Raw genomic sequence first — 27,221 nt, forward strand, 5'->3', positions numbered from 1 at the left:
ATACCTTCCAAATTAAAGTCCTTTCTGGGAAGAACAAATATTGCTGTTAGAGTAGCCTATATGAAACTGTACTGTAGAACTCTTTTTTTCATCAATTTGTTATAATCAGAATTGATTATAATCAATTATGTTCAAGTGGTTATTTTAGTAAACACATAAATTCTATTTGAACGAACAAGATGCAATAAAAATGTTAAGCTTTAAATGTTTTCACTATGTCTCATTCCTTTAAACAGGTTGTAGATCTGCTTTATAATTGAACTTTGATTTTTTGTTTTCTTTCTAGCCATTCAAAGGTTTTGTGCATAGCATTTGAAGTACTTCAGGGCTTGCAGTATATGAACAAACATGGTATAGTACACCGGGCACTTTCTCCTCATAATATCCTGTTGGATAGAAAGGTGATTGTCAAATACTATATAATATTTGTATATTGCTTGGAATTGAAACCTACTGAATTAACACCCTCTAAATTAATCAGAAGAATGTTAGAATGTTTGAAGAATATTCATAATGGAAAGACTGTGTGAAAGTGATACATTTATGGTCGTGAAAAAGATCTTTAAATTATTTAAATCTGTGTTTTTCACACAAATTATTATTTTTCCCCCAAACCAATTTTCTGACTTCATGTGTTATTTTTTTCTTTCATTCTTTTTGCTAAAGGATTGTTTTATGGCTTCCCAACATCCCGCTTCTCAGAATTTGCTTTCATTTTTAAGAAACCTGCTCAGAGTAGTTACTTAGAATATCATTCTCATAAGTATAACTGCATCAAATTTTCCCTTTTAATGTATTTCTTATGTACTAATATTCATTACCTAGCTTTCTTTTCTGTTATATTGCTTGCTTATCAACTTGGAAATCTTATAGGGAATTGATAAGATAGTAATCCCTCCTAAGAGAATTATGAATAGTAAAGTGGTATATATTCAGGAATAATCATAATTTAATTTTTCTCATAAAATATAAACAGCTTTGGAGAAATTTTGGTGGAATTACTTTCTATATAATTGTTCTTTGAGTGTTTTCTCAAACTTTGATAGTCTTAAAAATCAGAAAGTAGAAATGGTACTCATTAATTTCAGATTTATGACAGAAAGGTAGCATTGCCATAACCAATCTAAATTGTTTTACAATATAAAGTAATGCTGGGAAATGAAGCTTTTAAAAAGAAGGTAAATGAATTGTAAGTTGACTTATTTTTTTAAAGTACAATCATCTAAAAGGAAACAGACTAAAGAAACAATTCATATTCGGCTTTTATTAAGGAACTCACATTTGTAATATTTGTTATTCTCAAAAAATATATGAGTTATTGGAAGCCTAACAAGACTTACTGAAATATTGTTGATTTTCAAACTGAATTTTCCAAGTTAAGAAGTCCCATATCACAGTTAAATTTAACATTGTGAATGGATCTGTATCTGCCTGAAAATAGAACTTCTCTGAAAAATTACTGCAAAACATTCTAACCATGTTTACAAGACAAATGAAAACAGTTTTGCCTGTTATTCTTTATCAAAAAACCTAGATAAGCATAGATAAACAGCCAAAAACGTTAAAGAAAAATGTGATTTGACACTGTGAAATATATGTATTATTTATTTATATATTATATCTATATGTATACACTTACTTATATGTCTACAGATATATGCAGATATATACAGATTTGTATGTCTACACAAATATAATGAGTGTAAAGCAAACTAAATTTTGACAGTTTGGGATAAAATTTTGGTATCTTATAAAGTCTTATATGGTAGTATGTTGATAAAATAGCATATCTGATTATATGACCATAGTATTATTTATAAAGTATATAACTTTCCTTTCCAGTTATCTTAAAATATTTCATACTGTCTTCTCTTTTATTTTTATAGGGACATATTAAATTGGCTAAATTTGGACTTTATCACATGACAGCTCATGGTGATGATGTTGATTTCCCAATAGGGTAAGGATATTTTTCCTCTGAGTTCTATCTTGAACTTGGTCATCCTTGATAAACATGCATAGTTTATTAGTTTTTTTTTTATTTATTTATTTTGATTCATTGTACACAAATGGGGTACAACTGTTGTTTCTCTGGTAGTACATGAAGTAGAGTTGCACCATTTGTGTAATCATATATGTACATATGGTAATGATGTTATTTTTGATAGTTTTTTTTAACATAAAAGCAATTTTCTTTATTAATTCATATTAATTTCCATGTACTTTGTTAAAAGAATTGATGCATTTTTTCCCAGTATTCCAAAGATTCCTAATGTTGATCTTTCATTGAACTGGCAGAGAGGATGACAGATTATTGATCTTCTTTACCTTATAATACTTTCTAGTTAATTTTATTTCATTCAGAATTAAATTTAAGACAAGAAGAAGGATCGCATTCTAAAAGATAGTGTATGTTCATCAAGAGACTGAAACACATCTCTCTTGCACTAATTTCAATTTAATGCTTTACATTTAATTCTCTGCTCTCTAAAATCTAATTGTATATTAAGATTCAAATTGAATCATTGTGAATATCAGAAGTAATGGGATAAATTGTATATCTGGAAATCTGCGTTTAAAGAGGTTTATTTTATCACTTCCGATAAGGAATTCCACATGTACATTGCCCTTCTAAGAAAGAAAAGAAGTTTATTTCATCCCATATTTAAATACATACTTTTGATATAAATTTTTTATTTTTATTGCAGGATAGCTCAAAAACATTTTCATAATAATTTTGGTTTTTAGTGTTTAAATTGACATTGTTTTAGACACAAAGGTTGCAAAAATAAAAGCAAAAATTCCTGTATTTCCTTCTTCAGATTCCCCACATATTAACATTTTACTGTATTTGCATTATGTGTCCATTTTCCTCTGTGACTGTGTATAAACTTTTTTGTCTCATGTAAGACATATAGTGGCTTTTTATTCATAAATACTTTAGTTTATATTTCCTAAAAAAAAGGACCTTTCATATATAACCTCAGAATTATGATCAAAAGGAAGAAATTAAATTTGATACATATTTTTATCTAACCTAGACTCTGAAATCTTATTTTTTCAATTGCACTGCAGTTGTCCTTAACAGTATTCATTTGTGTTTTACTCTTTGGGTTTCCTAAAATCAGTTCTATTACATCAGTACTGAGAATTCTGATATGCATTTATGGAGTATGTTTCTAGAGCAGAACATTTTTTTTAAATATTATGTGATTTTTAAAAAAAACGTGCCATTTATAAGTGGCACCTTTATCCTTATACATTTCTTTCTTACCTAAAATTTTAAGTAGGTTAAGGCACAGATAATAAATAACCTTAGACTTTAGTGAGGAAACATTTCTGAAGCACTTTCTCTTCTGCCTATGGTATATACAAGGTTAAGATAGGTTCTGTCTTTAAGAAGTTCATTGTTCAGTAGGCAGATTTTCCATTTTGATAAAGTACATAGATTCATAATCTTAATATTTTTGCAGGTCAAAATCTAATGGCCAACAAACAATTTTTGCATAAGTATAAAAATTATATTTTGTAAAGTAGTCAAGAATTTCTAATTTGTTTAAAAAATCCTTTAAATAAAGTAAGTTCTTAGTCCAGTTCTAACTTCTTTGTCATTTGGGATAATTGTCTTTTGATATGACTTTCAAAGAGCTATAGTAAATGTGATTTCCACTGCTTCTACTTATTATCACAATTTTATAAAAGAAAACTCCAAAAATATAATATTTCAAAAAGTAAGATTTTTAAACTTTTATTTATTGGTGCTTAAGGTTTTAGTGATGAATAGGAGAAAGGTGATTTTTCTTAAAGCATACCAAGCATTTTCAGGGACTACATTTGAATTTAAAAGGCTTACATAGAATTGGTCTTTATTAACATTTATCCTAGTTTGCCTTGAAGTCTTGGACACAAAGGGTCTTACCAGAAAGTATCCAAGAGCAAAATGTGAAACATTAGCCAGGAAAAATAAAGTGATCAAACAGCTAAGTCATGAAAAAAAATATTTACACCAGAAGAAGCTTGCAATTAATTCAAAAGACAAATATTAAGGAACAATAAAGTAAAATGCTACCATCTGTTTTAAAATATTGTAAAGAGTTAGAAGTTGGGCATTCATTTCATTTGGCCAGTAGTTTAATACCTTGTTAAAACAGCAAACATGATGAGAACCACGTGTATTTACCTCACCATTCATTCATATAGCAAAGTTCTGATGATTTTCTTTTGAGTGTTAAAATGTTTTAAGAAGAGAAGGATATTGAAGGAATATGACCCGTATTTAAGAACAGTTCTAGGGCTTAATTGTTTTCATTAATACCACCTTTGATTAAAAGGGAAACTTTTGGAGCAAGAGTTATCTCTGTGCTTCTATCATAAGTTTTTGATATAGCAACTTACCTAGAGTTTTGCTTGATTTTTCATTACCTTTCCTAGCTATTCTATCTTTTTTTTTTTGTTTAGATGTACTGGAAATCAAGGATGAAAATGAATAGTTCGCCTTTTAGATATATCATGGCAAAGATGGTCATAAAATCTGTAACATTGCATTTGTGTCACTAATACTTTCATCAGTTTGGATGGTAGGCATTATACCTATTTTACAGATGAAGAAACCCAAATGGCATATTATTGAAATTGGAACACAGGTATTATAAAAACATATCCAGTGCATTTTCTACAAGATTTCAGCTGGTTCTAGAAATTTCATACATTCACTTAGAAGAGCAGCATGGCCATGATACCAAAACAAAACAAAACAAAACAAAACCCAAAACAGTATGATCATTTTAGGGTATAAAAATCATAGTGCCAATTTGCATACAAGAGGAATACATGAGTAAATTAAAAGAAGATATTGATATCATCAACTGTATTAAAATGAAAAGAATTTTAAAACTTACACCCATTTAACTTTAAGTTAGAGTCTCTGCCTTAAATGACTTAAATGAGTAGTTTTGGCAAAGAGTGTGAGGAGGTGGTTATAGAAAAGAGAGAAATGTGAGTAATGTTTGAGTGTCTACTTTAAATATGTTGGATAAATATACTTAAATACATTTTTATTACAGTTATTGCAGGATAGCATGATCTAATCTAATTGAATTGAAAAATCCATCTTATATTGTGTTCATGTGACTATATCTGAATAAATGAAGAACATACACATATAAAATAATTAGAGCAGAATTTACTCATTTTTCATTTCTCTTTTGAAGATATTTTTAGGCAGTGGTATAAAATGTAGTAGTTGCCAATGTGTCTAATTCTTATTGTCTGCTTTTTAAATTATTGTCAGCCCTAACTGACATTGTGATAGAAATGTTCTTTAAAAAACAAACAAACATGTGCTCATATACAAATAAATGGTTTATAAAAATGAATAAGACACACCAGTATCCTTAAGGAGTTTTGTTTTGTTTTAATTTAGATAGGTCAAATATTTCTCTGTGGAATATTATATAGTATATAAAACAAAAATATTTAACATCATAATCATATATAGTTTATTACATAAGATTCAGAACATGCACATGAGGACCTTATAGAATTTAATCAAGTATGTTCAATTCCTTTGTGCAAAAAATTAATCTTTTTTGAAAGACATTATAGAAGAACTAAATAAATATGACATATCATGTTCTTAGATTATTACAGACACTACTGAAAAGATGCTGGTTCTTCCCAACCTGGTTTCATTTTTGAGCCAAGAATTAAACCTACCATATGTGACAGTTTTTTTAATGGTAGACCTGTTACTGCAGACTATTTGGGAAAAAAAGAGACATTTCAATAAATAGAACAGAACTCAATTGATTATCCATGTAGGAAAGATGGAAGTTGTATCTTTATCTCACCTCATATGAAAAATTCATTCTAGATAGAAAAAAAACTTAAATATGAAAGCCTAAACTTTCAAACTTCTAAAAATAACACATGAGATCATTTTGACAAAATCTTTAAGGAAAAAGATTGATAAAGTTGATTGAATGATTAATAATTTATCATTCATACATTCATAAAGATACCATAAAGAGAAATTAAAAGACAAGCTATGAAGTGATGGGAAGTATTTCAAGTCATAATTACTGAAAAACAAATTAGTACCTAGAAGTTTTAAAGAACCATTTCAAAAGAATAAGAAAAAGAGGGCTGGAAGCACCAGGCCCTGAGTTCGATCCTCAGTACCACAAAAAAAAAAAAAAAAAAAAAAGAATAAGAAAAAGATAAGCTGTGTAGAAAAAGGTTAACCCAGAAGATTCTATCTGTAGAAACTATGTCTTGCTTACAAGGTTTGTCCTTTACTAATACCTGGGAACTTGAACTTCGGACACATTCCCATGGTTCCCTAACTGTAAGCATCATTTTCTGTACCTATTTGCATAATGTTGTTTATGTTGAATAGTTGTTTTCCTTCTAGGAATCCTGAATTTTTGTACATGACAACCAGTAAGTACTAGTGTGACCAGTTCTGAGTAAAACCCTCAGACAATGAGTTTTAATGACTTCCCCAGCCAAAGCATCACATACTTGTTAGCATGTTTTTGTTGCTGTTGTCGGGAAGAGTGTACTCTGCATAATACCTTACAGGTAGAGACCAGAAGAAAGCCTGTATGTAGGTTCCTCAAGACTGTCTGTTTCTCTTGTGATCCAGCTATATATCTTACTACATCATGTAATAAATTTTAGCTCTGAGTATACCTATAAACTGAGTTCCATGAATTTCTAGTGAACCTGTAAACATATGAGACATAAGGGTGGTCTTGAGTACTCCAGAACAAATCTACAAGGGAAATGAGTAGAAGACTTGCACAGGCATATTACACAGTAGTAAATTCAAGTGACTAATAAACATATGAACATATGCCTCAATCTTACTAATGTTCAAGGATTTAAAAATTGAAGGTGCATTGACATATAGATCTCACCTTGCAGACTGTCAAACAGTAAAATGTCTGTCAAATGTTAAGTGTTATTGACAAGTAACCAACAGGAATCATCATGTGCTGCTGGTGTTGTATAGATTGCTATAACTCCTTGCAAAAACTATTTGACATAATTTTAAAAAGTTGAAAGAACATATATCCTGTGGCCTAGAAATTAGATTCTAGTTTCTTACCTTTGGAAAAATTTCAGTTATACACCATACACGATTTTAAGTGCAGAATTGTTTATAATATAAAATATAGGAAACATCTTAAATATCATTGATGTTTAAATAGATAATGATTTATTAATAAAATAGAAGTAAAAATTAATGATATATGGCTATATGCAACAATACAGGGACAACTCTCTCGAATAATGTTAATTGACAAGTACATTCAGCCTAATTCTCATACTATAACATTCAGAAATGTGCTCAACTAAACAATATGTTTTAGAGATATAACCATGTGGTAAAACTATAAAGAAATTCTAGATGTCTCTTTCTTTTCAGGGATAGGGCTGGAAATACAATCCAGGAGAACCAGAGAGGGAATTTAGTGATAATTTTTTCTTCATTTAAACTACTTCTAGGTACATGGTTGTTCATTAAAGCTTTATTCTTTATACCTTGTTCATATTAATAGTATTTTATATTTGTTCATTATTTACTAAAACATGTTTTAAAAATTTATTATGTAAGTAGTGTTAAGAAATAGGAACCCTATATTTATTTGTGAGAACATAAATTGATAACACCTCTTCAAAGGACAATATCATCATGTGGTATAAGTTATGAATTGGTAGTGATACTTCTAGAAATTTAACTGCCATCTATACCTATATCTGATAAGTAGAATATATTTATAATATATTCATTTGAGCATTGTTGTAGCAGAAGAAATTTATTAGTCAAATTGTGTATCAATGCAATGATACATACTTGCACAGGCATATTACACAGTAGTAAATTCAAGTGACTAATAAACATATGAACATATGCCTCAATCTTACTAATGTTCAAGGATTTAAAAATTGAAGGTGCATTGACATATAGATCTCACCTTGCAGACTGTCAAACAGTAAAATGTCTGTCATTCAAAAAGAATGAGGGAACTCTATAGTTATTTTAAAAGAATGATCTCAAATATATTTTAAGGGAAAAGTGGTATGGTATTCTGCCTTATGGGGTGGAAGGTACAGAGACAGTCTTCCTTTTCAATTTAGATTCCTTTTCAATTTATGTATTTTTATAGCTTTGATATTCCTACTACTCAAAATAATACACAGTGATTTCAAAGTTAAAAGGATAAAATGATGATTCCCTATTAAGAGAAGAAACCTAGAAGACTGAAAGAAAGGCAGTGTGTTAAAAAAAGGAAAGCTACCAATGCTGCAGAGACACATGATGGTTTTAAAACCACTGGAGACTCACATATGTTCAATTGATTCATAGACATTGTATTTCGGATTTAGAATTCTTCTTAGCTACAATTGTTAATTGCCTGGGGCTTTTACCTAGGTCTCACGACACTGATAGAAAAATGTACTACTGCTTTTTTCCCCATTATATTTTATTGTAATTATTCATAATTTTAATATAACATTTTAGGTATCCATCATACTTGGCACCTGAAGTAATTGCACAAGGAATTTGCAAAACCACTGATCATGTGCCAAGTGAAAAACCATTGCCTTCTGGCCCCAAATCAGATGTATGGTCTCTTGGGATCATTTTATTTGAGCTTTGTGTGGTATGTATAAAGAAACTTTAAACTAAATTATGTGTTTATTATAATAATCTTTTTTGGGAGGAAAGTTTTTTGATGATATTTTGCTGTACAAATGGATTAAATTAAAGACTTAATTCTCAATTTGATTTTTAAAATCTTGTTAATTTACATATCTTTGTATCTAGAAAATATTTCATTTTTACTAAAAGTAAACCTAAATTTGTGTCAATACTAATTTTGCTGATCATAAATATTACTTTGGTATCTTTGCAAATGTTTACTTTTCTATTGTACACAAATGGGTACAACTTTCATTTCTCTGGTTGTACACAACGTAGAGTCACAGTTTGTGTAATTATACATGTACGTAGTGTAATAATGTTTGTCTCATTCTGTTTTCTTTACTTCCCTCCATCCTCTCCCCCCAATCATTTTTCTCTAAACAATCCATCCTTTCTCCATTCTTGCCTCCCCACTCCATATGTATCTTCATCCACTTATCAGAGTAAACATTTGGCCTTTGGTTTTTTGGGATTGGCTTATCTCACTTAGCATGATATTCTCCAACTCCATCCATTTACCTGCAAATGCCATAATTTTATTCTTCTTTGTGACTGAATAATATTCCACTGTGTATATATACCACAGTTTCTTTATCCATTCATCTACTGAAGGTCCTCTAAGTTGGTTCTGTAATCTAGCTATTGAGAATTGAGCTGCTGTAAACATTGATGTGGCTGCCTCACTGTAGTATGTTGATTTTAAGTCCTTTGGGTATAAACCAAGGAGTGGGATATCTGGGTCAAATAGTGGTTCAATTCCAAGTTTTCTAAGGAATCTCCATACTGCTTTCCAGAGTGGCTGCACCAATTTGCAAACTCACCAGCAATTTATGAGTGTACTTTTTCCCCACATCCTCGCCAACACCTAGTGCTGCTTGTATTCTTGATAATTGCCATTCTAATTGGGGTGAGATGAAATCTTAGGGTAATTATGATGTGCAAATATTTCTCTTATTACTAGAGATGTTGAACATTTTTTCATATATCTGTTGATTGCTTGTAGATCTTCTTCTGTGAAGGGTCTGTTCATATCCTTAGCCCATTTATTAATTGGGTTATTTGTATTCTTGGTGTAAAGTTTATAGAGTTCTTTATAAATTCTGGAGAGCAGTGCTCTATCTCAAGTGTGTGGGGCAAAGATTTTCTCACACTCTCTAGGTTCTCTCTTCTCGTTGTTGATTGTTTCCTTTGCTGAGAAGAAACCTTTTAGTTTGAATCTATCCCATTTTTTGACTTCTGCTTTTATTTCTTATGCTCTAGGAGTCAGATTAAGCCAACATGATGAAAATTTGGGCCTACTTTTTCTTCTATTAGGTTCAGGGTCTCTGGTCTAATTCCTAGATCCTTGATCTTTTTTGAGTTGATTTTTGTGCAGGGTGAGAGATAGGGATTTAGTTTCATTCTGCTGCATATGGATTTCCAGTTTTCCCAGCATCATTTGTTGAAGAGGCTACCTTTTCTCCAATATATGTTTTTACCATTAGCAAATCGCATACTAAAACATATTAAAAAGATAGTGCACCACAATCAAGTGGGTTTCATCCCTGGGATGCAAGGTGGTTCAACATCCAGAAATCAAAAATGGAATTCACCACATCAACAGACTTAAAGTTAAAAATCACATGATTTTTCAATAGATGCAGAAAAATATTTTGATAAAATATAGCACCCCTTCATCCTTAAAACACTAGAAAAATTAGGAATAGTAGGAACATACCTCAACATTGTAAAGGCTATCTATACTAAACCCAAGGCCAACAACATTCTAAATGGAGAAAAGCTGAAAGCATTTCCTCTAAAAACTGGAACAAGGCAGTGATACCCTCTTTCACCACTTCTATTCAACATCATCCTTGAACCAGACAACAGAAATTAAAGAGATATGAATACTCCTATTCATATCTATCACTATTTGCTGATGACATGATTCTATATTTAGAGGAGCCAAAAAATTCTACTCAAAATATCACTATTTGCTGATGACATGATTCTATATTTAGAGGAGCCAAAAAATTCTACCAGAAAACTTCTAGAACTCATAAATGAATTCAGCAAAGTAGCAGATATAAAAAACCCTCATAAATCTAATGTATTTCTATTCATAAGTGATGTCATAAGTGATGAGTCCTCTGAAAGAGAAACTAGGAAAACTACCACATTCATAATAGCCTCAAAAAATAAAAAAAAACAACTTGGGAATGAATCTAACAAAAGAGGTGAAAGACCTCTACAATAAAAACTACAGAACACTAAAGAACTTAAAGAAAACCTTAGAAGATGGAAAGATCTCCCATGTTCTTGAATAGGCACAATTAATATTGTCAAAAAGTCCATACTACCAAAAGCACTATACATTTTTAGTAAGTGTATAATAATTACACTGTTACCAAGTATAAACAGCTTTATAAATATTGCACTAAAATTGCTTATGCTTTCTATGTGTTCATTGTTTCTTTCCCCTCTGGTGTTCTTTCCCCCCTGTTCTCTTATTTATCCTATATATTCAATTCATATGTTGGATTTTTAGGAAGCTTTCCCCAAACACGTTCTGTATTTATTAAAGACTTAACCTATTATTAAAAACAAAGGAATTAAAAATACAATAGTTTAAAGAATATAGATGTTTTTCTCCCTCGTATCCAGAGCAGGTAGGCTGTGCTCACCATATCATATAGAAGCCTAGGCAGGTAAGGATGATCGTTTCACCATTTTCAATATCTGGTTTCCACATTTGATTTTATTTTGTTTTTTTTTATTCATCTTTTCTTTCTAAAAGGGAAGAGGAAGATTGAGTTTAGTATTACTGTCTTTAAGAATATGATCTAAAAGTTCCAAATTAAAATCCTATATACTTTTCACTAGTGAAAGTTTATATTCATTTGACTATATGTAGGTAGAAGAGAGGTTAGGTAATGCCATCTTCAGCAGAATATCTAAATATTGAAAAAATATGAGAATGGATTGAACAACTAAATAGTGTACCAGTCCATCCTCAAACTATCTGCCAGTGTTAGGTATTCTGTCTTCTTTCCTCTCCTCCTTCTTCTATAGCACTTTGGGGCACAAATCCTATTTATTCATTTGTTTCTGTCGACTGAGGGATTTTCCAAATATTTTGAAAATTAACTAATTCATTTAACTTTTCCATCTCTAAGAATTTGGTTGATGTTATTTTCTTTTCATTTTGTGTGTTTAATAAAAAAACTTAATCCAGGTGTTTTGGAGTATACCTGTAATTCCAGTAACTCCAGAAGTGGATGGGGCAGGGGCAGGGGAGGTATCACATATTCAAGGCTAGCTTCAACTACTTAGTGATACCCTCTCTCAAATTAAAAAATATAAAAAGGACTGGGATGCAACTCAATGGTAAAGTGCCTTGGGCTCAATCATTAGTACAACAAAAACAAAACAACAAACAAAACAATGGAACTAATTCAATAGCAAATGTATATATAAAAGTTAAGAGGTAATTTTTGGAGTCCAAACTGTGTTTGCAGTCTGCTGCAACTGTGTGACTTTGGGTAACATGTTAGTCAACTTTCTGTTACTGTAACAAATACCGAAGATAATCAGTTTGTGAAGAGAAAAGGTTTATTTTGGCTCATAGTTTGAGAGGTTTGAGTCCACAGTTGAATGGCCCTGTTGCTGTACCTGTGGTAAGACAGCATGTCATTGTGAAAATGCATGGTAAAGCAAACCTCCCTCATGACCAGGAAGCAAAAATGAGAGGAAGGGAAAGCAGAAGCACTAGGGTCTCACTATCTTTTCCAAGGATATGCCTCCAACAAACTGAGACTTTCCAGTAGGCTTCACCTTTTAAAGTTTGTCACCTCCCAAAAATGCCAAACCTTTAACATAATGGATTTTTGGGGTCTTGGAATATCCAAACTATAGTAGGTTTATAGCCTCACTTCTCAAGCCTTGTATTCCACTTCTATACATAATATTAGTATCTATTAGTATGGCAAAGAAAACCATTCATAAGTGTTACTTTTTAAAGTAATGATATTGATATAGTCATAACATGATGACTTACATATTAGTATTACCCTTTCTAAGGGAAAATACCAAGTTTTATGTTTTTGTCTAACCATCCAACTTTTTATTGGTATGAAGATGATAGTAAATATTATTTTTGTTTAAAAACACAGCTGAAATGAAAAACTTTTTGGAATATGAATGTGAAGTGTACATAATATAAAGATCAAGTGTACAACTTTTCCTTTTTGCTATCATTCCAGATATATAAAGTCTTCACTAGTGATCTGTGTGTGCTTTATATGAGTCATTGAAGTCAACAAATTCAATGAGTATTTATTGTGTGTTTAACATTTTGACAACAGTAACAAGGGATAAGTAAGACACATTATTTGAAAGCTCATACTTAGATTAAAACCAATATACTTTGAAGGTAAATACTGAGAACTGTGTGATTTCATATTAATTCTACTACAGGGCTTCATGGCAAAGTTTGGGCAACCAGCTTAAGAATGGCAGACTAAATATATGCTTAAATCTTTTGCCTCATCAAACTCTTTCATTCTGTTTTCAATGATATCTTCACCTATAGTTCTGATCTCAAGTGTTCAAGAACATTTTTTCTCTTTATTAAAAAAATGCAGTCTATTTCCCTACAGAAAGACTAAGTTATCCTCTTGTCTTCTACTTGTGAATCTATTTAAAGGATCATATAAGTTAAATTTCTAATAAGTAAAATATAATAACATTAATGAAATATTTGCTACTATCTATAGGGTATGTACAATTAGTATTCCAATGCTACCAATGAAAAAAGGCAAGCTTAAGGTGGTGAAGTAATGTGCCCAAGTTATGTAGCTATTTGGTAATGGAAGAGTTGGAGTAGGTACACAATTGTTATTCGACATATAATTTTTGGAGGTATATGACTCATGATGCCATTACAAGGAAAATTCAGAGGCAAACTAATAAGGAAACAAAACGTGTGCGTCTTTTAAAAATATATCAGATATTATGGGACTATCAAGAGCTACTGACTGAAGTTACTATGGGAGGAAGGATTATTATGGGATGTTTCTCAGACAATGAACTACCTGAATCATGATACATAAGAATAACTTAGTAAATGAAAGACTTTATACATCTTTCTCCAGGGGCATCCTAATCTCTTAATACTTCTTGACATGGAATGCCTCTAGATAGCCAGGTACATGTGGGACTCAAAAGTCAACAGTGCTTAAGATCAAACTAGAACGTACTGATCCCTAGACGCATAACATGTTTATTAAATATTAAGCAACACCTTTTAAAGTGTCATTTTGCCAGTAATTTTCCTGTAGTGGAGATGACTAAAGTCCAGTAAAACCTGTGGAGATAAATGAAACTACCTGATAAAACCAGTTTCAGTTATGATAAGATCTCTCTGGAAGAAATGACATAAATAACAAGAATTTCTTTGCTCATTTTATTTAGGGAAGAAAATTATTTCAGAGCTTGGATATTTCTGAAAGACTAAAATTTTTGCTTACTTTGGGTAAGTAGTATGCAATTGATTATCTTTCCACTTTATATAAAATGTTTAGTAACTTATTAATCATGCAAATTGAAGATGTGTTCTTTGAAACAGTAAAATGTTTCACTTCTCTGAATTTTTAATGATCAGTGCTAAGTAGTAACAGGAGTGCTTAAGAAATGCCTTCTGAGTAGAGCTCATTAAGGAATTTTATCATGAATGGAAATAATCTAGCTTCATGATGTAGCCAAATAAGCTAATTTATAAAAGCAAGCCATGTGAATATAAAACTGAACTTCTCTGTAGTAGTTTAACTTTGGACAATATATTTTAATTTTTGGACTTTCTGTTTGACTAATGTATCAATAACAACTCAGGAAAAATGTTTAGTATTCCTTATACCGTGCATATTTTTTATGTATTTGAAATTCATATTAACAAAAATTTGTATAATGTACTTTTGAATTGAATAGATTAAACATGGATGTTAATATAGGGGAGAAAAATATTGATAAAATATTTTATGTAAAAGAGCAATAGATTGGTATCCAAGTTAAGAATTTACAAGTAAGAATAGTTATAGAAAAGTGTTAATAGATCTTAATGAAGTATAAATAAAATTGCATGAAATAATTGTCAGATTTACCACATTTAATTAGAAAGATTGATAATATAGCTATGATGAAATCTTGGAGATTGCTAAATGAGGTTTACAGACTAAACTTATACTTTAAATCCCCAGAGAATTGGGTGTATGTTCTCTAAATTGTATATGATAAAAATAAATTAGTTTTGAAATCATGAAAAGCAGTCTTCTTAAGAGAATGTTTTTACCTGTCTTAAATAACTGCTTTATCTCTATTTAAATTGCTATCTTTCTGTATCTATGATTAATTAGTATTTAGTATTTTAGGTTTTTTAAAAAATCAAAACATGTAAGGAAAATTAACAAACTCGCAAGTTTTTTAGTATTCTAAGTGTCAAAATTGTATTATGTGATTTCAAAAATTTTGATCAGAGTTTGTTTCCTGATTACTCTGATTAATTCATTTATTTAGGTACTAAGGTTCAGTGCTTCAGGGTTCAAGCACTGAACTAGATTCCTAGTCCTTTTTTTTTTTTTTTTTAATTTTTGAGACAGTCTTGCTAAATCGTTGAGGCTGGCCTTGATTTTGTGATCCTCTTGCCTCAGCCTCCAGAGTCTCTGGAATTACAGGCATGTGTCACCATGCCTGGCTAGTCTGACAGATTTTAAAAGCAGAGTTTATTCTCATATGGTTTTTTCCATTTTATAGATTGTGTAGATGATACTGTAACAGTTCTGGCCGAAGAGCATGGTTGTCTGGACATTATAAAGGTTTGTCATTAATCTGTGTTTTACTTTGTTTGTACTGATTTCATAGAATACCTGAGGTTGGATAATTTATGAAGAATAAAAATGTATTTTATCACTGTTTTAGAGGCTAGGAAGCACAAGATGAGGTGCTATCAGACTTAGTTCTCTAGTGAGGGCTGCAACTTTTAAAGGGAGGAGTGGTGGATCCACACAAACTAGAAGAGCAAGTTATGCAAATACTAGGTGAAGCTCTTATATAAGGGCTTTTATCCCATCCCCAGGAGGAGCCCTTGTGACCTAATCATCTCTTAAAGGTCCCACCTCTTAATACCATTAACTTATCCATTAAATTTCAATACTTGATTTTGGGAGGGAACACAATCAAATCATAGCAATTTGTTAATGAAAATATTGTTTTGCATACTTGGGATCCAGCAGCAAGCTGTTTTAGCACTATGTGTATTTCTCTTCAGGTTCCTGCTTTTTCAGAGAGTGACATATTAATATAAATTTACATAAAGTTCAGATAAAGACTTTTTAAAAAAATCAAAACTTTCTAGAGAAACTAACATTTGAATAAAATGTATTTCTGAAATGGGCCATTAAAATTATTATTTTCTCTCTTTCTTTACTAGGAACTTCCTGAAAATGTAACAGATCTTTTAAAGAACTGCCTCACTTTCCATCCTTCTAAGAGGTTGATATTGTTAAGACTTTGAAATTATGCTCGTCCTAAACATATAAGCAGCTGATATTTTTCTTATTTGTTTTAGTACTAATGAATTAAATATAGATATTTATATACATAGTATAAGTACATGATTGACAGTATCATAAATGCCAAGTGATTTAAGGCTTTAATTTTTATTAATATAAGAAAAAAATGATTAAAATTAAATCATGGTCAGAAAACTGACATATAACAAAAGAAGTTACTAGTTCATTTCCTAGCCTCCATGTAAAAAAATTTCTGTAAAATGTTGATATTACTAGACCCAATGATAATATCAGAGAAATGAGAACATACTTTATCGGCAATATGTATTATAGCAATGAGCTTTGACAAATGTCAAGGTAAACTAACAATTGCTGATAATATAAAATGATTTCTTGGAAATTTGGTTAATTCATTTTCATTTGAAGATGTCACAGACTTATAGTTTTTCCTAAATTCCTTACGATATTTCAAAATAATGTACTCTAATTTGTCTTTATAGAAACAATCTTTGACAAGACAGAGAAATGGTAGTAAAAGCATAGTTTTGGGATAAAATGCAACATTAACCTAAAAAAGTAGCAAATTCAAAAGATTATTTTACATATTTATTTAATTAAGATATCAATAAAGCAAGTTCATGGGAGTCAGGCTAAAAGTAAAAAAATAGATCATGAGGTACAGAAAGTATAACAAAAGTTTAAAATGAAGGATTTATAGCATTTGATTATTATTTAAGGTGTACCTCTAGACTCTGCAAAGAGCTCTGTTTTTTTCTGCGCTAATGAGACATTTAAGACTTGAGTATCTTTTTGAATGTGGGCCATTTTCCTAGGAAATTTCTTATGACTTTCACTCATGCTCTGTATTTTAAATTGTGTTTCTCAAGGCCAACTCCAGATGAATTAATGAAGGACAAAGTGTTCAGTGAAGTGTCACCTTTATATACCCCATTTATCAAACCTGCCAGTCTGTTTTCATCTTCTCTGAGATGTGCTGATTTAACTCTGCCTGAGGATATTAGTCAGTTGTGTAAAGGTAATAATAAATAAAACATAGACAGTAATATAAGACTTGTTTCTAAAGGAAGTCCCCGTATTCTAGTTTCAGATTTGAATTTATCAGCAATGTATTTTACATTAGTAGGATTTTCATGGATAATTATTTGAGAATTAAGAGATGGTTCTAAAAGTGCTAAAAATACAATTGACCCAAATTTTTAATCAAAGAAGTTATTAATGTTCCATGTAATTTACTATGAATTACTTCTAAAAATTATGTTATTAACAAGAAGTCCATATCATTATATTTTGCATGTTGAAGAGAATATCAGCTTTTAGGTTTTCATTTTTTAACCCTTTTATCATTGATTAATTGACTGACTGAGTGATTGATTGATCGATATAGCAGTATTAGAGACTGAACCCAGAGGTACTCTACCACTGAGCCATATCCCCATTTCTTTTTATGTGTTTTTATTTTGAGACAGAGTCTAGATAAGTTGCCTAAGCTTGTCAGGCACTTGAAATCCTCCTACCTCAGCCTCTTGAATAGCTAGGATTATAGGTTTTCATTCTTGTTTAAAGTTTACAACTCTCAGAATGGTATGTTTTAGTGACAATGGTAAATTACTTTTATACTGAGAAATTTTCAAGACACAAGTCATAGCAGAATATATTTACTAAACATGCACTAAATATTTATTGAGTTCCTACTATTTACCACACACTGAATCTGTAAGTAACATGTCAAATGTGAAGGCAGCAGGCAGGCATTTAGTTACATAATCACTATTATAAAGGAAAGTCAGTATGAACACAAAACAATAGAAATAGCAGAAAGAGAAACTAATTCTGTCTGGGACATCAAGAAAGACTTCTTAGAAGAAGCAGCCATTGCCTTGAAACATGAGGGACGAAACAGTTTTTGTTGGTTATATATCAAATGCTTTTATCTGCTTTTACTTCTTTCCTAATATAGAGGGTAAAAATTCCAATTCTGTACCTCTAATATAAGTGATAAATATTACAGATTTTCATTTTCCTAGTTCCTTTTAATCTAGGAAGTAGGTTTGTGAACTAAAGTTGACTAATGGAATCCATATAGAAGTCTGCTTGGCATGACAGTTTCTCCTAGGAAAATTTCTTTACAGGAAATGTACTGCAACAGCAGTTTCCCTTGTTTTGAGTGTAGAAAATAAGTTTAGAATTTTGACAAACTTTAAGTCGAAAAGAGATTTCTTTAGCATAAGCCACTTTTAGTGGCTATTATTTTCAGCAAGGAACATTTAAATTGTTATAAAAGATGAATTTGAATCTGCCAATCTGGCATACCCCTATGTGGGAGAAGGAATTCCTAACTCCATCTCATTCTAGTCATCATATTTCACCTGAAGACTGGAAGGACTCATGATGATCGCAGTCCAGAGGCATAAACCTATAAATAGAACTGTACAACACTTTGCCTCTTCCATGCCGTGCCACCACAGACAACATGAAAACTTGTTGGAGTTGGGTTTGTCCCAAGTCCCATGTCAGTTAGGCTCTGACTAAGCTTCTCCTGAGCACAGGCCTTGTTAATAAGAGTGCTCTGACATGCTTCAAAATGGTTCCATATTCTCCTCCACTTGCCAGAAGCACAAGGGCATTTATTTCCAATATTTACTGTGACAAACTAGTGGAACTCATACAGGTAAAATTTACAGAAATAAGGGGTACTTCTATGAATGAGTTCCACTGAAGATTTTAACTTTCAGACTTTTTCAACACTGAGTACTCAGCAATTCATCAATTATAGATTTTCCTTCAGTTCACATTTTCCTACCCCAGCACTGGTTCCTGGGATGTTTCTACTCATGAGTGTCTGCTTCAGTAAATTGTGACTCTTTGTATTCTCCTGTCTGTCTCTGTCGTCTTGGGGCCTGTCGTTTACTCTGTCATTACCTCTCTTGTAGATCTGAAAGGAATCATTGATTTTTTCAATATGTTTAGCTTTTTACTTGTTAGGTGGAGTGACAACTTCCAAGCTCCTAACGTGCATACAAGATCAGTAACCAGACATCTGTTCTTCAGTTTTTTTTAGTTTTTTTTTCTAAAAAGCTATGTTAACATTTAGCAAAACAAATTATACTTGTTGACTCATTTTTATTCACCATTAATAGATATAAACACAGATTATCTGGCAGAAAGATCTATTGAAGAAGTTTATTACCTTTGGTGTTTGGCTGGAGGTGACTTGGAGAAAGAGCTTGTTAATAAGGAAATCATTCGATCCAAACCACCTATCTGCACACTTCCCAAGTAAGGAAAGAAAACTTCTCTTGGAAATGGAAAAAACAAACAAACAAAATCTGGTAATAACTTGAAAATAGTTTGACTAATTTTTTTTCCTTTTGTAAACATTCCAACTAAATCATTATGCAAAAAATTGAAAGTCAACCCCTTATTTGATTCATCAATATTTTATTGTTTAAATATTATTTTTAATAAATAATTTCCTTTATGATCCATTTGAAGTTAGTGTTATGGGGCATTGTGCAATAATTGATATTAATGAAAAGTGTATGTCAGAACAGTTATATTCAAAGTAATTAACTTAATAAACTGGACTAGTATGTACATTATGAAGAACTGTGTCCTTTTTCTGAACACTTATAAACTTAAACTCGTAGCCTCACTCACTGTGCTTAGAATTGAGAAAAATCTGAAAAACACCAAGTTATTAATTAGATGGGAAGTTAAATAACTACTCCTAAGGGCCAAAATTGTCATTATTGTAATATTACTATTCCCATTCATTCAGAAAAATATGAATGTGAATTTCTTTTCTTCTGATAGTGAATACATGGGCTCTACCCTCAGCCCTTTTTATTTTTGAGACTAGGTCTCCATAAGCTGTTGTGGTTGGTCTTGAATTTGTGATCCTCCTGCCTGAGCCTCTCTAGCCACTGGGATTACAGGCATGAACCCATAGTGAACATTTTTTGAACTTCTATCCATGCTTTAAAATTTTAATTTTAGATTCTAGAACAGGTTTGCTTATTGCAGATAACTTTTGAAACCGCCTGCTCTTCACTTTTTTGTTTTTCTTGACTTATTTCGATTCATTATTTGGATAGACCACTAGGTTTCCACTTTTTTCCCTCTTAAACTGATTTTTAAATGTTTTTATTTCATTTGTACCACTCATCTATTGAATGAAGTAAAAAATAGAAACAAGGATGATGGAAATACCAGAAAGAAATGATTTGAAAGAGATATAGATTCTTAATATTTTTGGTGCCAGGGATTTAACCCAAGGCTACTTAACCACTGAGCCACATCCCCTGCTCTTTCTTTTTGTTTTTTATTTGAGACCAGGCCTTGCTAGTTGCCGAGACTGGCCTTGAGCTCTTGATCCTTTTGTCTCAGCCTCCTGAACCCATGGTATTACAGTCATGAGCCACCATGTCCAGCATGCACAGATTCTTCATAGTAATTCCTTGAAATTTTAAACAAATCACATGCAATTGTTATCCAGTATTCTTCCCCCTGAGAATTGGGAATGTGTTTTTTTCCCTTTATCATTTTTCACCTATATAAATCTTCTAAGGAACATGTTTGTATAGTGTCAGGATAGTAGTTTAGCGTTGAAACTACATGAACAAACAGTTGTAAATGATAACTTTGTATTCCCAAAATGTGTTTTTGTTTTTTTTTTGGCGGGGGGCAGAGGTGGTAGTAATAGGGATTGAATCCAGAAACATGTTACCACTGTGCTACTTCCTCAGCTCTTATTATTTTGTTTGCTAAATTGCCAGTACTACCCTCAACCTTGTGATCATCTTGCCTCAGCTTCCCAAGTAGCTGAAATTACTGGCAATTACCACTGCATCCAACTCTGCAATGCTCTCTATATAAATACTGTGTTCATACCAACTCAGGAGATCTAAAAATAAGACTTGTTTGGAGATCTCTCAACCCAGTTATAGTTTCTAGAATTTACTACTTCTTGATGAAAGGATTATGACTGAAAAATTTTATTTTCTTAAAGAAACAATAAGTTGGATTTTATATGCTCATTATAATTTTTTTTAAAATCTCTTTCAGTTTTCTCTTTGAAGATGGTGAAAGCTTTGGACAAGGACGAGATAGAAGCTCGCTATTAGATGATACTACTGTTACATTGTCTTTATGCCAGCTAAGAAATGTAAGAAACATAGTTTGCCAAATTTGCTTCAGTTATTTTTTTAATACCTTTAAAGATGCACATGAAGACTTGTATCCCTCCCTAATTTCATATATGTGAGAATTTCTGTAAGAAATATTCTTCAGAATGCAATTGCTAGAAAATCGCATCTGTTTAACTTTAGCTTTAATATATATTGTGTGATTGCTCACAAAAATGATTGTTCATCTTTTTCACCATCATTGGATAAGTGTTCCCATTTCTCCATTTAGTGTTATCACGTTTTTAAAAATATTCTTTTTGTTAATCTAATGTTACAAAATGATATTTTTCAGTGATATTAATGCTAATCTTCTAATTTTTAGTGCAGTTGTCAGTCTCTTCACATTTTTAGCTGTGTTACTAGTTTATATCTTTTATCGCTATTTCTGAATGATTTCTTATTGATTTGAGGGCTTCTAAAAATACATCCCAGATATGGTGTCTTTGTTAGCTATATGTGATGCATATATCTTCTAATCTGTTGCTTTTCTTAAATTTCTTTGATGGTATTTTAATGAATAGAGGGGTGGGAGGGGTGGGACGAAGGGAAACATAACAGATTGAAACAAACATCATTATCCTATGTACATGTATGATTACTCAAATGGTATGACTCTACTTCATGTACAACCGGAGAAATAAGTTTTACCCCATTTGTTTACAATGAATCAAAATAAATAAATTATAAAAAAAATCACCAAAGAAAAAATAGAAAAAAAGAGAATTTGAAATTTTTATCAATATCTTTATTTCTAATTAAGTATATCTTATTTGATATATTGTGCTTGTCTATTTAAAGTTGTCTCAAGGTTATAAATACTTTTCTGTAATATTTTTCTATATTTTTTCTGAAATATTTAAATAAATTTTTATCACATTTAGTGCTTTAATCCATCTAGAATTTATTTCTAAAGTACTTGCAACACAGATCTCCAAGAGCATATTTCATTCATAAGAAATAATCCCGTGTCTCATTACCATATATTAAATAGATTAATTTCTCCTGTTTTGATCTGTAATTCTACCTTTTTTGGTATATGCATGAATATGTGTCTGGGTATTTCTATTCTGCCTTGTAGGCCTGTTTGTTTAACCTTAGCCAATTCCACAGTGTACCAGTCCATAGTTTCACATGAGGTCTGGATATGTTTTAAGGGAAGATCCTCAATTTATTATCCTCAAAATGGGGTAGGAGCTCTTTAACATCTTGCTCTACTGTTGATTTCTATTATCATCTTACAGCTTCATTAAAATATGTATAGGATTTTGATTGAAATTGCATTGATTTTATAGGTTTATTTGTAGGAAATTGATATCTTTAAAATATTGGGTCCTATTTTCTGAACATACCATAGGTATAATATTTAAATCCTTACATCCTAAATTTTCTTTTTAATGTCTGTATGTTCATTATCCGATGAATTCTTATTGCTGCTATCATAAAAGGAATGTATTTATGTACATTATTTTTTCTGACTTTCATTATGAAAATTTTCAGAGAAGAGTTGAAAAGATTTTGCAGTAAACAACTTACTATGTAGATTAGGTGTTGGTATGATCTCTTGGTCAAATCAAGTCACACCTATTATTTACCTATTATTTAGAGCTGCTTTGTGCTACATTGACAGAGTTAAGTAGTTATATCAGAGATCCCATGACCCCAAAAGCTGAAAATATTTATGTATCCCTACTTTTAAATATTTTTGCTATATCCTAACCTATATTCTATAATTAACATTTTGTTTTATGATGTGTCTGTCTACTTTAGCCATTTGTCTAGTCATCTTGCCTTTTGTTCTTTATATTTGAAAGGAAAACATTATGACACTTCAGCATATACATTAACTGGAGTTAATTTTTTTTTTTTTTTTATTCTTACTAAGGTAAATTTGTGTGTGATAAATGCATGGTCTTTGAAAACATGTAAAAAAAATCTAGCTTTTCATCTTTATATTAGCTTTATGTTTCTGTAGATATTCTTCATCAGGATGAAGAAGTTTCCCTCTAATTTTAGTTTGTTGAGAGTGCTGGATTTTGTCAAATGCTTTCATGCATGTTTTGATAAAGTTGTAAGATTTTTTTTTCTTTGACCTGTGGATATGATGGTTTACATTCGTTGATTTGTGCACATTGAACTAGCCTTGTATACTTGAAATGAAATTCACCTGGGTTATGGTGTATAATTATTATTATTTAGAATCAAATACTAATATTTTATTGAGAATTTTTGCATCCATACTCACAAAAATTGTTAGCCTGCAGTTTTCCTTTTTCGTAATATGATTGTCTGCTTTTAAGGTAATACTGTCCTAAGAGTAAGGAAGTATTTTTTCTGCTTTTGTTCTCAAAGAGATAATTTTAATTTTTATTTAAATATTTGATTTTATTCACTAATGAGCTCCTCTGGTTTAGATGCCTTCTGTTAAGGAAAATTATTAATTATCCATTCGGTTTCTTTAATAGATATCAGTGTATTCAAATTTATCCTTTTCCTCTCCTGTGAGTTTTTTTAAATTGTGTCTTTCAAGGATTTGGTTTAATGTTAGTATAATGATTCCAGCTCAAATTTGATGATTATTAGCATATCTTTCTCCATTTCTTTCTTATTCATGTTTGATGTGAGAGAACTTATATTAGTTATGAATATATATTGTAAACTGTAAGGCAAACACTAAAAAAAATTAAGAGAAATATGTGGTATTATAAGAAAGGAGAGAAAATCAATCATGTAAAATGATCAATTAAAACCAGAGAAAAGAGAAAAAGAGTAAAAGGCATACAAATATGATATGCCTAAGTGTAGACTTATTGGTATATATCCTGCTTGTTCTCTGAGTTTCCTTAATCTTTGATTTGATGCCTATTTAATTTTGAAAATTTCTTAGTTAATATTATGTAAATTTTTTTTTGTATCCAAACTGACAATCTCAGTCTTTTAATTGTTGAATTTGGACTATTCACATTTGAAGCAATGCTTGCTAGATTGATCTCTACCATCTACAAGCCATTTTCCGTTCATTACCCTTTCCTGTTGCTGCTGCTGTTCCTTTACCATTACTTTTTGTGTTTTTAAATGATCACTTATACTTCACCTTAAAATTTTTTAGTGTTTGCCTTAGTTTACAATGTACATTTACAAGTAATATAAGTTCACTTCCGCTACACTTGCAGATAGTGCTGGTATTTTATAACAGTATATGCTAATTCCTTTCTCCCATCCCTTACATCATTGCTGTCATTCATTAAACTTATCTGTAGACTATTAATAAATTATTGCCATTATTATTTTGAACAAATTGTTATCTTTTAGACCAATTAAGGATAAAAGAAGAAAGATCTATATTTTAACCTTTAGATATTCCTTATTTAAACAAACATTAATTCTTCCTTTCTTTAGGTGAATTTGTGTTTCTGACCTATATCATTTTTCTGAACATGTCCTATAAGGCAGGGCTACTGGCAATTAATTTGCATGATTTTCTTTATAAGGAAGTCTATTTCTTCTTCACTTCTGATGGATTTCACTTGTATATAGAATTCTAGGTTGTTAGGTTTCTGTTTTTTTATTTTTCCCCTTCAGTACTTGAATATTCTACTTCCATGTCTTCATGCTTTCGTGATTCCTTAAGAGAAATCCAAGGTATTTCTTATCCTCATCCCTCTATATATAATGTGCTTTCCCTCCCCTGACTGCTTTCAAGATTTTCTTTTTGTCTTTGATTTTCTGCAGTTTGAATATGATATGCCTAGGTATAGACATTTGGTATGTGTCCTGCTTATTCTCTGAGTTTCCCGAGTCTTTGATTCTATGTCTGTTTCTGGAATTTTTTTAGTTACTATTACATAAAATATTTCTTCTATTTATTTCTTCTTATGTAATTGTCACATAGTTCTTGGATAATATGTTCTTTTTATTTATTATTCTCTTCATTTCAGTTTTCAAAGTTCCTATTGGCTTATCTTCAAGCTCACTTGTCCATGTCCAGTATACTAATATCTCTCAAAGAGATTATTTCTCTTATGATGTTTTCCTTTCTTTGTAGCATTTCCTTTTATTTCTTTATTGGGATTTCCACCTTTTTCCTTTATTACACATTTGTTCTTGCTTGTTGCCCACTTTTCCCATTTAGAGCCCTTAGCAAATTAAACATAGTTATTTTAAATTCCTAGTATGACAATTTTAATATCTTCTGTTTGTCTGTCTGTTCTGAAGCTTGTTTTATCTTTTCAGGCTTTCTTTCTTACCTTTTAACATGCCTTGTAATTTTCTGTTGAAGGCCAGACATGATGTACTAGGTAAAAGTAGTAAATAGACCTGTAGTTCAAGGTTTCATGTTTATGTAGCTAGGAGTTTATTAATAGTTTCCTATAGCTGTGGTGTCAAGGCTAAACTTTCTTCTATTGTTCTTTATTATTTTCCTCCTGTTGTCTCTGGATTTCCCTAAAACCTCTTGTTAATACAGTTTTAAAGGCTTGTAGTTCTTTCAGCTATAACTTACACTGTCCTAGAGAAGCTCCATTAATATGGTGATGAAGTATAGAGGAAGAGAAGTGTTCTATAATCCTATGATTAGATCTTTATTGTTTAGTAAACCTGTATTACTAGAGTATGATCAGTACTTCATAAATACTTCTTAGCTTTCACTCCCCATTTCTTCAGGCGAGATAAGGAGGCTAGAGGGGCCTACCTGAGAACCTGGGGTGCTGGTAGTGGTAAATCTCATGGAAACAAATTTTTCCCTGAGGATCTTTGTAAGTTTTCTGTCTCAAGTTAGCCTGTGCTCAGTCTGCAATAATGGTTCTTACCCGGGTTCAGCAGTGTCTTCTCCTGATAAACTGTGATTCACTGTATTTGTCTATTCTTCCAGTTTGGGGATAGCACTGTCTGTCTTGATCTGATAGATCTGAGAAGAGTTCTTGATTTTCGGTTCGTACAGCTTTTTTCTTACCAGGGCAAGAACAGTGATTTCCAAACTGTTTTCAAGTTGTTGTTTTTTATTTTTTATTAAATTTGTTCTAATTATTTATACATGACAATAGTATGCATTTTTTTTGTTGTTGTTGTTGTTATTTATTTATTTATTTATTTGTGGTGCTGGGGATTGAACCCAGGGACTTGTGCTTGCAAGGCAAGCACTCTACCAACTGAGCTACATCCCCAGCCCTTGTTGTTGTTATTGTTTTTGTTTTTTAACCATGAATTGAATCCCTGAGGCACATCCTCAGCCCTTTTTATTTATTTATTTATTTATTTGTTTATTTCTTTATTTATTTTGAGACAGGTTCTCACCAAGTTGCTTAGGGCCTTGCTAAATTGCTAAGGCTGAATTTGAACCTGCGATCTTCCTGCCTCAACCTCCTGAACTGCTGGGATTACGAGCACGCACCACCATACCCAGCCCACCCAACAGTTTTGTTTGAAGGTTTTAACACACTCTCCTTATAGATTAAGTAGTCACAAAAATAAAATATAAAGGGCCAGAGATGTAGCTCAGTGGTAAAGTGCTCATCTAGCACATGTGAGGTCCTGGGTTCAGTCCCTATTATCATTAAAAGAAAACTGAATTTATATTTCTATTTTTAATTAATTATGTTTAAGAGTAACCAAATAACCCTCCCTAGCTAATAATATGGGTACGTGTGTATTTTTTTATTTGTTAATTATGTAATTATCTACACATCTGAAAAACTCAATTGTTACTCAGATTTTGCCTCATCTTGGTTTTTAACCTACTTAATCTATAAGGAGAGTGTATTA

General features: G+C 31.2%; 1 protein-coding gene across 2 annotated transcripts in view; it reads left to right on the forward strand.

The window, feature by feature from the left end:
- Tbck (TBC1 domain containing kinase) overlaps positions 1 to 27,221 on the forward strand; it is a 264,855-nt gene that overhangs the window by 50,526 nt on the left and 187,108 nt on the right. The window contains exons 4-12 of one of the 2 annotated variants that reach the window (XM_047566530.1): positions 287 to 401; positions 1,887 to 1,960; positions 8,531 to 8,672; positions 14,165 to 14,225; positions 15,500 to 15,561; positions 16,176 to 16,237; positions 17,145 to 17,293; positions 19,416 to 19,554; positions 21,343 to 21,442. In XM_047566530.1, coding sequence (XP_047422486.1) covers positions 287 to 401; positions 1,887 to 1,960; positions 8,531 to 8,672; positions 14,165 to 14,225; positions 15,500 to 15,561; positions 16,176 to 16,237; positions 17,145 to 17,293; positions 19,416 to 19,554; positions 21,343 to 21,442 — 904 coding nt within the window. The remainder of the gene's footprint in view (positions 1 to 286; positions 402 to 1,886; positions 1,961 to 8,530; positions 8,673 to 14,164; positions 14,226 to 15,499; positions 15,562 to 16,175; positions 16,238 to 17,144; positions 17,294 to 19,415; positions 19,555 to 21,342; positions 21,443 to 27,221) is intronic. The other variant, XM_047566532.1, reaches the window with a different exon arrangement.

This window comes from Sciurus carolinensis, chromosome 10 (assembly GCF_902686445.1).
Source record: "Sciurus carolinensis chromosome 10, mSciCar1.2, whole genome shotgun sequence".
In the NCBI taxonomy this organism is placed as follows: Eukaryota; Metazoa; Chordata; class Mammalia; order Rodentia; family Sciuridae; genus Sciurus; species Sciurus carolinensis.